We start from the raw sequence: 12,942 nt of genomic DNA, 5'->3' as shown, positions 1-12,942 counted from the left end.
TTTAACCAACTCCGTACACGCACTGATTGAGTCACGTTTTCGCACCCGGTACACCCGACACCGGGCAATCAAGCATCCACCGCGTCGCGCCGGGTTAGCACAGCACAGCACAGCACAGCACAGCCACCCGGCCTCATACAGCCTTACAATTTGGAGTGTTCAATTGGCCTACTGTGGATATTTACTTCATCTATATTGTCCAGTTGATTTGACATTTTCACGGTTGCATCGACCAGTTAATGATTCAAATATGTTCAAATAAATGACGCCATTTATACATTTTTTTGTTCTTTCTCCTGGTCCTTGTTTGTCGACAGTAAATCGTACGTCAATGTATACCAATATCAACCAATACTCCTATTGTCATCTGCTCTTCAGTCACTGTGATATACTTTTCAGTCATACCGTCCAGCCCGACCTAGAACTATTCTTACATTTTCGACATGATGTCGCATCGGTGCTACTTGTCTTAATTCACCTGTCTATGGCATTTCACATGAAATGTTCGAATAAAGTACTGTTGCATAAAAGGTACACGGTTCTTTCAAACATGCAAAGTGTAATCTTCACAGGAAATGAAAAGTCAAACGGTAATGTAACATTTGAATGAAGGTACCAGAATGTGCGTGAAAAGCCGACTTGAGCTTTGTGTGCACGGCACGGCATATCTTTCTCATCAAAAAGAATGTCACCTGCGGTGGAGGTATATAGTGCAAGAGTCCACTTGGAGAGCGTGGGAGCGAGTTAGAAAACAAGTGAGTTGTCACAGGTGCGCGCGCGGCTACTGAGCTGCTACCGAGCTCGCCGGGTTTGAGGGAAACACAAGTGAGTTGTCACAGGTGCGCGGCTGCTACCGAGCTCGCGGCGCGGTGCGGCGCACCCCAGCCGGGCCAAGACCTTCACGCGTCCAAACAAGAGAGGGCAAGGTGGGTGTTTGATCATGCTGCTGGTTGGGTTGACCCCGGTGCCATTCTAAAAACATTTGTAAGCACTTTCTTATCGTCCAGATGGCTGCTCATTTGACTGTTCGGAGTGAGCGAAAGAAGCAACAGCCACCTTTCTATTTCCGTCTCATCATAAACATGTTTTGTACAAATGGTGCAATCACGTACGTCATGATCTCAAACTCATAATTGAGCAATAATTATAACTTGTTGTTTGTTATGCCCAAACATAAGTGGCCAGCTGCCAGCGGGTCCGGCAAGGTCATGTGACGTACATGAGAAAAGGTGCATTTGATTTGCATATCGTGACAACTACCACAAGATTGTTGGCCGGCATACCGCGGTAGGTGCTTGATGTCTGAGAGTGCCAGGGAGGGAAGTCAAACTGGTTCATGCAAAAAGTCATCTAATCCTCCAAGGCCAGTTCGCAGCTCGGGAAGCTCCGTCCGTATAAGTCGCGGCCAATTTGGACAAGCGGACGGACAAGAGCTGTGTCCAAATTGGCAGGCTGCGTCCTCCAACGCACAATATGGCGACGACCTTTTGTCAATGTGCAAAAATGGGCCAAAATTGGACATTATAATTGATCAACTCTTTTCCTATTCATTCGAAACTTATGGCGTGCACGGTGCAAACTCGCCAAGTTTTCACCATGAGTGCAATGATAAGAATCATCATAATAATGGATAGAAAACCAAGAGACCTACCTTCCATTCGTGAATTCAATGACGAAACACCAGACAGATGACGGTTTGCCATGACTTTATTTTCTTTCCCTTATTCGTACGACCGGTTTTGGCACTACTTTGTTTCAAAGTAGATTTCTATCAAATATGTATTGAAAGCCTTCCTTTTTTGGGGGCAAACATAGAAGCTAATAAAAATACATATTTACTTTTGTCATCCTTTACACAGAAAATAAAAAGATTTTTGGACCCCCTCAAAATTGGGGAATTAAAATATTTGACATTTGTATCACAAATCAATTTCTTGAGACAAAAAAATGGGACATAAAAACTATACAAAAATGATACAATTCATTTAAAAAGTCTGCCACTATAAATGGTGCAAAGGGTACATAATTTACTCTGGTGTGTCACTGGGCATAAAACAAATGAAAAAAGGCAGGCAGGCTGGCTGGCAGGCAGGCGGGCGCGCGGGCGGGCAGTTCACTTCTTCTGTTGGATGAAATTTAGATTTGCTGGGTGTCTGACATGGCCAATGGGCAGGTTTGGACTTGGATGCAGCATGGAGCCTGCAGACACATGAACAAAGTTGTGATCTGAGGCAATCAACAAAATGCACCATTGAATGATGGCTTGGCTCAAATGTACACAATTGCGGGACTTTTGAAGTCAAGTTAGCCATCGTTTGTTCATTATTTGAGCGTGACTCAATTGAGGTCTTTGAAACAGTAGTAGTGATTTTCAAAAATGACCTGGTTGGTAGCCACCGTTTCCCTGCTGGATAAAATTCTGAGGCATTCGGTACGGCCAGGAAGGAGACAGTGCAAATTGGGCCGTTTTATTGTGCTCCCACAGCTGAGGACCTTGGCTCACACCAATAAACTGGGATGGGTGGCCCAATTCTGGAAAGAGAGAGAGCAGAGCACACGCCATATAAAAATGTCATGTTTCTTTTGCTGTTTTTAAGACAAGGTGGTGACATTTTTCATATATCCATGGGAAGACATTACCACCTTGTCTTAAGAAGGGGAGGGGGGGGGATGAATTTTGTTTGTTCAACCATTTACATTGCATTGCCTAAGGGCATTTTCAAGAATGTCAAAGTAACAGCCTTACTCAATACCTGACTTGAGCACAGTGCCATTTCCCATAAGCGAAGCAGGCTGTACCAAGCGGTTGAGCCAGTGTCCTTCACGTCCCGCTCCGGCAACGCTCACGGCTCTTCCCGCCGGCTGTGCGAAAATGATACTGGGATCGTTCAGGTTGACGGCGTCGGGGCTGCTTCCGGGGCTCGCGCCGCTTCCCGGCCCTGACCGTAGAGCCAATTTCAGGCCAGGCGGGGAGGGGGCGCCGCTCGGGTTCGGACTACAGACGACGGGTCCGTGGATGGGCCAGGAGGCGGAAACCGGGTGCTGAGGCTTCTGCTGCCCCTGTGACGGCTGCTGCAGCTGCTGCTGCTGAGGGGGAAGAGGACCTCGGCCAGCGAGTGTCCCCAGGTGAAAGTGGCCCGGGTGGGAAGAAGTGAAGTTGAAAAGGGGAACCTGGGGGTGGTGGTGGTGAGCAGGCTGTTTCTGGGGACCTGAACAAATGCTTTTATTTTGGCTCGACTTGGGAGAACTGGACGACTGAGGGGAACTTTGTGATACGGCTGGGGGCTGCGGAGAGTAGGGTGGAGTCTGCCGACTGTCAGACTAAAAAGAGAGAGAAAGAGGGGGGGAAAAAAAACAAAATAAATCACACATCTGCATGTTGATGAGAGCGACCGTTACTTTCACGTGTTTGAATCAGGTCCATCCGGTCTCAAAGCGGCTGTTACTCACGCTCTCAGAGGGTAGCCTGGCCCTACTAGGACAGTCCGCCGCTACTTGGGAGCCGCTCGTCGTCTGAGAACTCACCAAAGAACGTACCGTGTGAGGAGCTGAGGAAAAACATCACCATGCATTAGATTGTTCTCCAATTAACGGCTGAATAGCGGTTTGAAGTATTGACATCAGAGGTGCTATTTTAAACGTTTCCTCCCGCTGAATAAATGTTTGATTTTGCTCTTATTTAAAAAATGTAAAAATGTTGGTCCTATGTTATTGAGTCAATTTCTTCCAAGTTGAAGATCACATCTTAACCAGGGGTTTGATTGATTTACTCACCCGACGCCATAGCCGTCCTCTGCTTTAGATGGCGATATTCGGGGCAGTCTCTCCTCACATGACCAGTGTCGCCACACTGAAAACACCGTCGCTCTTTTTGCTCCCGCTCATCATCTTTCACATCTTCATCTTTGTCGTTCTCTTTCTTTTTCATTCTGATGAAGAAAAGCAATTCTAATGACTACATAGTCACATCCAGCTCATTCTTGTCGACTACTAGAGCAAACAGCCCAATTTGAGCCCATTCCTCACAAGTTGGAGTCATAGCATTTTGTTTTTGTATTTTGTCAAAGTCCAACCTGCGTCTCTTGGGACAGTCCTTCATATAATGTCCAATTTTTCCACAGATCCTGCAGCACCTGTCATTTGGAGCCAACTCGCCGTCAGTTAGAACCTTTGCATCAAAGAAGTAGTCCTGCAGAAGGGAATACGGAGCATTATCGTGCTCGGAATGCACCCTGACTATCTGACAGAACAAAACCAACGGTCCGACGTGATCAAAAGTGGCCCGCTGATTATCTTAGCGTATTTGCGCGGCCGGCGGCGCTCGGTTACAATCGTGCAACGTTTTTTGTTAGCCCATACCACTTCGGTCCCGGGCACTGGGTAGAAGGGAGTCCCAAAGAGCTTGCGTCCATTTATGAAAGCCTTCATAATAAAGTTTGTCACTGGAAGAGAAAAGGGAAGGAAGAGAATAAACATCATCATTTGGACTGTCTGTCTATTTAAAGCGGTCATGTGATGGATGGATGGATGGATGGATGGATGGATGGATGGATGGATGGATGGATAGGATGAAACTGGACCCATCCAAAGCATTCCGTCAATCCTCTTTAATCGGAGAGGAAAATAAATACGTACTTTTGCGAGAAACTCCGGCACCGAGATTATGATTCAAATCAAAAGGATCTGAGAGGAAGAGTCAAAAAAACAAAACAAAAGACAGTCAGTCGGTGTTTGAAGTGAGCCACATCTTCATGGCAGCACCTTCAATAGCAATGCATTTGCTGGTCCACTGCTTTTCAAAGGTGGTGAGGCGTTTCTTTTGGCGGATGCTGATGACGTGCTCTTTGAAGTCAAATTCTTCCGTGTAGAAGCGCAGGAGGCCCAACCACAGCTCGCCCACAGATTCCGTGTTGAGCTCCACCTGGGACAGACGCTGCCGCTGCGAAGCGACGCGATCATATTGCTTGGGGTTAGTTTCAAAGCTCAATATGTTTCAAAGCTCATTTGCTCTCTCTCTCTCACCAAATCTTCGAGGTCATCGAAGAAGAAGGCATTCCAACCGTCGACGATTCTCTGGGGAACGCTTGCTCCGTCAAAGATCTAAGAGGAAAGGTTTACATTTCACCTTAAGCGCCCCACCCCGAGCGAGCGTACCTCTTGCAGGACTGGGATGACCGGCGGCTGTCTTTGCTGCAGAAAGTAAAGCACCATCAGGATGTACGCGTAAGACGAGAGACTCCCTCGAGACGCGTCTCCGATATCGCAGCGCTGGGAGCACACAAAGTCGGAAGACAAGATTGATACAAATTCCCGATGGCTGGCTGAAGACAGACAAACAGATCGGCCACTTTGCGCTTCACCTTTGTGACATACCTTTGCAAAGACCTTCATCATGTATCCCAGGAACTGCACACGTTGATCCAGGGCTGCATACATTGCCAGCATTCTGGTGTTATGTTGTGCCTAGCGCAAATGAGTGACTGGCATTTGAAAAGCGTTTCTCCAAAAAGGATGGCTCAGGCTTGTGTCGGTCAGTCGTTCGCTCGCTCGCTCACCAGAGTGTTGTAGAGACTGATGTCCCCCTCCAAACCGCTCTGCCTGTGTTCAAACTTGACGATAGGCACTTTTGCCGTTGTAATTGGCAAGATGTTCCTCAGCCCTTGTGGTGGAACATCATGGGAGAACACGGATGACCTTTACTCTGTGCCATTTTCATATCTACCAGAGTTAAGAGTTTTCTCATCCAAACTATTTTAGCGGAATGAAGTAAATCGAGCACGTCACTCACGCAAACCAATCATTCCATCCACGTGAATTCACCTGCATGTTTCTTTAGGACTTTAGCCAGGCCTTCAATGATCTCCTTACAGTTCAGCTTCTGCGCATGTAGCGAGACAGAATGTTTCGCACGCGTAAGGCCAAGCTGTGTCTGTTTGGATGCCTACCTCTGCAGTTTCATGACCCTCCAGAGTCATGCAAATGTCAAGGTCGCTGTCGTGGAAACCAAAGCCATTCTTGGAGGATCCAAACAAACAAAGCTGAGCTTTATCTGCAGTCACACGCATCAAAAACCATTTGGATTTCAAAGCAGCGCGTGTAGCGTCATTCAAATCATTGCAAACAACACGTGTGACGTATGAAGCCTGTTACCGTTGTACTCTTTCTTGATGAACCTTTCCAGACTGGCGAGGATCTGCTCTCTTTTCTGCTGCTCAGCATGCGTGGGTGCCAGTTTATCTGCAAAAATGCCCATCTTCAAATGAGGTCCATTTCATATCCCTTCACGTTTAAATAGGGAGTCAATCATCAACCGATATCTTTGTTCATGGCTATTTCAGAAGAAAATCATGCACTTGATTCAATGCATTTATTTGGAGGCCAATTTGTAGTGTCGATTAGACTCGTAATCACAAATTCCATCAAGTACGCACAGTGGCACAGCTTGCAAAGCCCGTTCAGGATCTCTCGGAAATGGTGGTTCATAGGAGGCAGGAGCTTCAACTCGATCTTCTTAAAGTCATCGGGACACTCATCCTTCAGGTGACCGTCTCGTTTGCAGATACCGCACACCACGTTTGGAGGCTGAGAAGAGGAATAAAAAAAAGCACTCGCAGCAAACTTGCAATGGCTCCAAATTGCCACGGCCTTCGTACCTTGCCCTCAGTCAAAATCATCTTGTCAAAGATATAGTGAAGGTCCTCTGATGTTCCCGCGCCCTCCTTTTGGGAAACAGACGTCTCCCCATCCTCGACTCGGCCGTCGACGGAAAGGGAAGGCTGTTCGGAGGCAGCTCGGTGCAGGGCCGTGACCCCCGGGCCGCCGCCATCATCATCATCGAGCGCCTTCTCGTCCTCCTCTCCGGACGGATGGGACCTGGCCTTACCGTCGCTCGCAGGTTCCCCGTCACCCTTTACTCGCCGGAATGTCATTTGAGCGTTCTCGTCCGTTAACTCTAGCATCTTGCTTGCTAAGGCATCCTTCTTCTTGGAGCCTTGCTTGCCAGCCACCTTGCTCTCGTGCTCCACGGCGCCTTTATTCTGCGGGCAGGCAAAGTATTTATAAGCGGTGCGGAAGCGCTCCTGGATATACTCAAACACCAATTGGCTGTTCAAGCTTCGAGCCACGTTCCTCTTCAAGGCAAAAGGATCTTGGGGAAAGAAGGAGACAATGCGAGTCAGCGTCGTTTGCCGTATACGCAGCTAACGGGACGGCTCACCTTCGATGGCGAGCCGGCGACGAGGCCAGTTCTTCGTTTCCCGAGAAAGAAGCGCTTTGACGCGGACGCTGATGATGTACTCTTCCGAGGCAAACTCCAGAGTGTAGAAACGCAGGAGTTCCAGCCACAACTGCCCCAGTGACACATCTTGGCTCGATTCAAAAGTCAGCCGTGCCTTTGAGAAAAGAGCCTGCTTAGTCAAAAGTCACACCAAGCCAGTGAGAGCAAACGGCCCAAATGCCGCCACTCACCAAGCCATGTGAAACGGGAGCCTTATGGGGTTTACCGCGCTCCGCTTTGGATCGGCCTTCCCCTGGCCCGTTTCCATTCTCGACCTGGCCGCCGTCAGTCTGTGATGGTCTGTGCTCCCACTGCACATACATGTCTGACTGGATTCCTGTCAGATGATATTCGTCCACACGTTTCACGTCGAAGCCATCGATCTGAAAAGGCAGGGAAAATGGAAAAATGAAAAAATGATTTCTTTCTTGTACGTGTGCGCCGCTGGCCGCCGCCGCAAACTGCCCGCGCCTCGACTGCTCGCTCACACTCAATTGATGCTTTCCAAAACCTACCCAATGGCCCAGGTAGACAGGGAGGATGGGCTCTTTTCTCTGCTGCAAGAAGAAGATGACCATGAGAGCCAACGAGTAGGAGGGGATTCCGCCCTCCGCCTGACAGTCAATGTGACACAGCTGCAGACAAAGCTCACTTTAGTTTTCAAAAGCCCCAAAATAATAGTATAAAGCACATTTCCAGGGACCCAAGGACATTAGGAGCAGGGGACCAAATGAAAATACGACAGAATTCAAGTCAACTGTCATTCTTAGAAGTGAGGCATGGCATTTAGCCAACCTAATAACACAATCGAGGCTCATGTGGATCTATCATCGTTGATTATTTGTGTACTCACCCTTGCCCAGTAGCGGAAGGCCAGCACCAGGGGGACCAACCTGGGTTCCATTTTGGTCAAGGCTGCCATGTGAGTTGTGGTGAGACAAGCAACATCGTTGCCTGCGCTCACTTTGCACGTCAAGCCACTGTTTTCAAAATGGCCGAGCAAAAAAGAAAGGAAGAATAAACAGAGTTGTGTCAAATTCTCCTCATATTTTCCAAAGAATAACAACCCCCGCCCGGCCGCACTGACCTTATGACATCACGACAGACGATGGCAGGAACTTTGGCGTGAAAGTCTGACACAACATCTAAAAATTCATCTATAAAGAGCAGGAATTCAAGTTAATTCAAGTCAGCTCACAACCTCACATTACGCAACCCCGAACTGAAAGAAATCAAATGACAACATTCCAAACAACGAGCTGAAAGAGATTTGCGGTGATGCAGTACACTCAAAAGGTGAAATTACATCCCATTTGAAGTTTGAATGATACTTACTACTTTTTTTGAGGATGTCAAGTACTTGAATCAAGACTTCCGGTTGTGTCATCTACACACACAAAAAAAGCACTTAGAAAAACAATGACTTACGACTCAAGGCCACGGTAGACCTGGCCGGTCACACCCAAAGCCGCGCTTCTGAGCAATGACAGGGAAAGACGCACGGAATGCACTTTTTAAGGGCAAACTAACTGGCAGCCAGCGTCTGCTTCCTTTCTCTTGCTAAAACTTACTGTGGAGGGGTGGATGACATCAATGTTGATATCGCTCGTCTTAAAGGCAAATCGGGTCAGACAAGAGCCGTAGAGACTTAGAGTGCAAGCTATATTTATATAAAAAAAAAAAAACATATGTGAGAAAATGAACTTGTGGTGCTGGACTGCAAAATTGCTGCTTTTGCATCTCAAGGCCTATTTGTTAGATGAACGACATGGAACCTGGGAGGTGCTTTTGGATGATGTTCTCCATCCTAACAACCACAGCCTTCCGATGCTCAAAGTCACGGTGAGAAATCCCTTGCTCCCTCGCGGCTTCCGCGACCGCCGTGTCGATGGCTCCGAGCTGCGAGGCAGAGGGGGGCGGCAGGGCGCGCAGTTCCTTCTCCTCCTGTTTCTCCTAAAATGGCAGCGTGGAAAGACGTGAAGACATTTCCCATCATAAACAAGGTGTATTCACCTACCATTATGTTTTTTTTGTGTCTCTTCTCCTTGATGTGTTTGTGGGCTGCTTGAATGTGCTCGATATGAACGCAACACAGCTTGCATATGTAATGATATTTGGGGTACTCTGGGGATTGCTGTGAAAACAAACACATTTCTAACGTTCGGCCAGAAGAAAAACAAGTTCAGTCCATCATCTTTTCGTGTTGATATTGGCCTACTTTTAAAAGTCTGTGGATATAATCTCGGTAAAGACGCTCCTCTGCCTGTCGGAGGCCGAGCTGTTGCTCCGTCAGCGATCCTTCCATTGTCATTGAGCCCGCGGCGCGGCGCAAACGGACGTACAGCAGCCCTCAACAGTGCGATGATCCGGCCGTGCTTTCAATCCTAAAAGAAAAAGGTTGAATTTATGAGCAAGGCTGCAATTTGTGAGAGGTTGACAACTCTCCCGGAAAACCCACCATAATCCTTTTCATTTCCCGGAGCTCCAATCAAACAGGATTCCTTGGCTTCAAAACAGGAGAGGTGATCTCTCTATTTGCAACTCAGCTGTAGAATCATGAAGACTCCTTTGAATCAAGAGGTGCAAAATCGCACGGATGAACGAATGAATGAGCTGCGTTCTGCCCACACTCGTGGACTGACATAGTCTAAAATGTTGCTGTGTGAACCGTCTGTTCCATTTTGCTTGAAAATGATGCTTATCACATATTGTGCAGAAGCATTTCAATGGCACAATGGCAAAGGGAACCATGATTATGTATGGATCAACACTGCACAGCACAGCACAGGATGATCAGCAATGAATAACATTTAGTTTCCAAAACAACACACACCTTTGACGCTTTCAAACAAAAAGCTCATACACTTTCGGTGATTTTTAGTGACTTCGATTAACGGCGGAGTAAAGGCACCTTCAAAAATAGATTCGGTTACCATGGCTGGGAAAAGACTCGATCAGCATGTGAACGGTTAAGTTATGCTAACTTTCAAAACATAAACACGAGGGAACATCGCGTAACAATGATTCGATCCGGAGGGAAAGACAAACATTTGATGGAAAAACGTGACTTTTGTGTTCTAATGGATGGTTTGAGTAGTTGACATTGTATGGAATATCTTGTCTAAGAAAGCAAAAAACATTCAAAAAAAGAAAGAAAGAAAGAAAGAAAGAAAGAAAGAAAGAAAGAAAGAAAGAAAGAAAGAAAGAAAGAAAGAAAGAAAGAAAGAAAGAAAGAAAGAAAATTCTTCCGGCTCTCAGGACAAGCTAACGGGAAATAAACAATACTATATCACCCAGTTGTCAGCCTTCAAAAGCATGAAGACAGACTTTGATCCAAAAGAAATATATAGATGGGTATTAACTTACTTTCGAGCTCTAAAGTCGATTTGAGATTATTATGTGGTTCTGTTCTACATGTTTTGCAGAACCCACGGCCTAGGATTGACAGCAGCGTTGGACGCCATGTTCAAACATTGCACCGCTGCATTGTGGGAGGGAGCTGCAGTGACGCTCAAGAGGGGTGTGTACAATGATGCATTCGCCTCCTCGATCTCATGGCTTTTCTCAGCACGACATCACTGCGTGGACGACAAGCATGAACGTGAACGAGAGGCCTTAACTCGCACATCTGCACTTTGTGCTAAGGCTACTTTTGAGGTTCGCTCGATCGTCTCTCATTGGTTTACCAGGCAGGTCTGACACATTCAATATGGCGGATGTGCATACGTATGTCTCTCAGCAACACATGTGCTCTGTGAATGGACCGACCAGAGGGGAGGCTGACGAGCGTCGCCGCCTCGGCTGAAGTGAAACACAGTCAGCCAGCCAGCCAGCCAGCCAGCGGGCCAGTCAGCCAGCCGTCGGTGCTTCAACAACGAAGATGCCTTCCGCCGCAACTCTCCCCGTGCTGCTAGTTTTATTCGGCCTGGCAGTGAGCAAACAAAAAGATTTTTATACTTTCAAAGTTGTGAACAGCCGAGGGAAATTGGTGTCACTTGAAAAATACAGGGGCTCGGTAAGTCTTGCCATTTTACCGATGCCGTACTCCGGGGTTGTGGCAAAGTCTCCCCCCTCTGCGTGAAATATCGCACATGCATACGGAAGTTTTGTTGAAATTGGACAAAGATGGCTCGCGTGCCTAATCGCGGACCTGATGGATGGATGGATGGATGGATGCATGCATGGAGTCATGCATGGAGTCATGCATGCATGGATGGATGCATGCTGCGATAAAAAGGTAGCCCCGTTGGCTTACGTGGCATTTTGGCCTGCAAACTTTCTGAACTTTCTTCAAAGGTCACGGCCACGACGAGCACACCATATATGATCCAATGTACCCACAATAATCTTAGTGGACGTTTTTGATTGAAACGGATGTATTCAGCAGTTGTTCTATGAATGACTTTTGAGCATCATCTGGTCCAGTCCAGCCCATGGATGGAATTGAAATTCGATTCAAGGATTTTGAAAACAGGCATGACTTGACCCAATGGTTAGCCAAGGATATGACTTAGATAGCTTTCCTTGCAATAACGCAGCGTGTTCATGGTAACCTACCTCATGTTCACTTTACTCGAGTATAACTCTCTGAAATGCTAAGAGGTCATCCTCGGATACCGAAAGCCCGTCTAATGACATGTAAGGGCTCTAAAAGCTAGTATTGATTTGATCTGTGCTTCTTCTGCGCTTCTTCTTTTCTTCCTCCAGGTATCCCTGGTCGTGAACGTGGCCAGTGAATGCGGTTACACCGAGGAACACTACAAAGGCCTTCAGAAACTGCAACGGGACTTGGGGCCGTATCACTTCAATGTCCTGGCATTTCCCTGCAACCAATTTGGCCAGCAGGAACCTGGCAGTGACAAGGAGATTGACAGCTTTGTGCGCAGAGTCTACGGAGCCTCATTTCCCCTCTTTAGTAAAATTGCCGTGGTAGGAACAGGAGCAAACAACATCTACAAGTACCTTGTTGGTGAGTTCAAAATAATTGGAGAAACAGGTGCCGCGCCAAAGTATGTCAAAAGCCATAGCAAAAGCGGCAAATGAAATGTTCTCGACTTTTTGTGAGCGCAACAGTTTGACCCTTGGCAGAGCAGTGCCCTGAAAAGGCACGTTTGCAACTGGAATGAACCGAAAGACTAGTTGAATATTGTCATTTTGTTTCCAACAGAGTCCTCTGGGAAGGAGCCCGACTGGAATTTCTGGAAATACCTTATCGATGTGGATGGAAAAGTGGTGGACGCGTGGGGACCGCAGGTTTCGCTTGAAGAATTACGTCCAAAAATAGCTGACATGGTGCGGCAGATCATCCTAAAGAAGAAAGAAGAGTTGTAATTTCCTACTACACCATCTATCTAGCTATCCATCCGTCTGTCTGTCTGTCGGTCGGTGTGTGCGCTCCACTCCAATGACTTCCTTGAGGAAACAAATGATAAACGGAGTAAGCATCAAATGAATGCACTGATTAAATATCAGAAAATGTGTTCCTCCATTGAGTGTTGCATAATGTTTCCATTTTTTTAATAAACTGGCATTCGTGACAGCTTTTGTTGTTGTTACTGAACTGACAGACCGACCTAGCTGAGTCTTTTGCCCAATCAGTAGCAAGTCAAAAAGTCATCGGGCCAATCAAGCAAACAGTGGACGTTTCACTTTGTAACCTCAAAAGT

At 47.0% G+C, this 12,942-nt stretch overlaps 2 protein-coding genes across 5 annotated transcripts; one reads left to right on the top strand and one right to left on the bottom strand.

Moving 5' to 3' along the window:
- Positions 1-1,689: 1,689 nt before the first annotated feature.
- Positions 1,690-10,862, bottom strand: tut4 (terminal uridylyl transferase 4). Of its 3 annotated transcripts, none has more exons than XM_085928769.1 (30): positions 10,643-10,862; positions 9,735-9,842; positions 9,495-9,660; positions 9,294-9,410; positions 9,052-9,229; positions 8,848-8,936; positions 8,612-8,663; positions 8,364-8,433; positions 8,130-8,256; positions 7,792-7,911; positions 7,468-7,659; positions 7,217-7,391; positions 6,654-7,147; positions 6,432-6,582; positions 6,151-6,237; positions 5,946-6,049; positions 5,821-5,878; positions 5,556-5,659; positions 5,374-5,463; positions 5,155-5,268; positions 5,023-5,073; positions 4,762-4,939; positions 4,636-4,683; positions 4,360-4,442; positions 4,074-4,189; positions 3,775-3,929; positions 3,451-3,548; positions 2,754-3,321; positions 2,383-2,532; positions 1,690-2,199 (listed from the first exon to the last, which is right to left on the bottom strand). In XM_085928769.1, exons 3-30 carry the CDS (start codon positions 9,585-9,587, stop codon positions 2,114-2,116), a joined length of 3,948 nt encoding a protein of 1,315 aa, XP_085784895.1. In that variant the 5' UTR covers positions 9,588-9,660; positions 9,735-9,842; positions 10,643-10,862; the 3' UTR covers positions 1,690-2,113. The 3 variants fall into 3 exon arrangements, with proteins under 3 accessions (XP_085784895.1, XP_085784893.1, XP_085784894.1); XM_085928767.1 differs by having other exon boundaries at positions 5,023-5,100; positions 10,643-10,861; XM_085928768.1 differs by having other exon boundaries at positions 5,023-5,100; positions 9,735-9,822; positions 10,643-10,861.
- Positions 10,778-12,815, top strand: gpx7 (glutathione peroxidase 7). 2 transcript variants are annotated; one of them, XM_085928774.1, is made up of 4 exons: positions 10,778-10,933; positions 11,016-11,207; positions 11,984-12,245; positions 12,444-12,815. In XM_085928774.1, exons 2-4 carry the CDS (start codon positions 11,157-11,159, stop codon positions 12,605-12,607), a joined length of 477 nt encoding a protein of 158 aa, XP_085784900.1. In that variant the 5' UTR covers positions 10,778-10,933; positions 11,016-11,156; the 3' UTR covers positions 12,608-12,815. The 2 variants fall into 2 exon arrangements, with proteins under 2 accessions (XP_085784900.1, XP_085784899.1); XM_085928773.1 differs by having other exon boundaries at positions 11,016-11,291.
- The last annotated feature ends 127 nt before the right edge of the window (positions 12,816-12,942 follow it).

The sequence above is a fragment of the Syngnathus leptorhynchus genome, chromosome 13 (assembly GCF_054491065.1).
Source record: "Syngnathus leptorhynchus isolate UIUO chromosome 13, UIUO_Slep, whole genome shotgun sequence".
Taxonomy (NCBI): domain Eukaryota; kingdom Metazoa; phylum Chordata; class Actinopteri; order Syngnathiformes; family Syngnathidae; genus Syngnathus; species Syngnathus leptorhynchus.
Note: the sequence above shows the minus strand (reverse complement) of the source record. Positions and strands in the feature narration are given on the sequence as shown.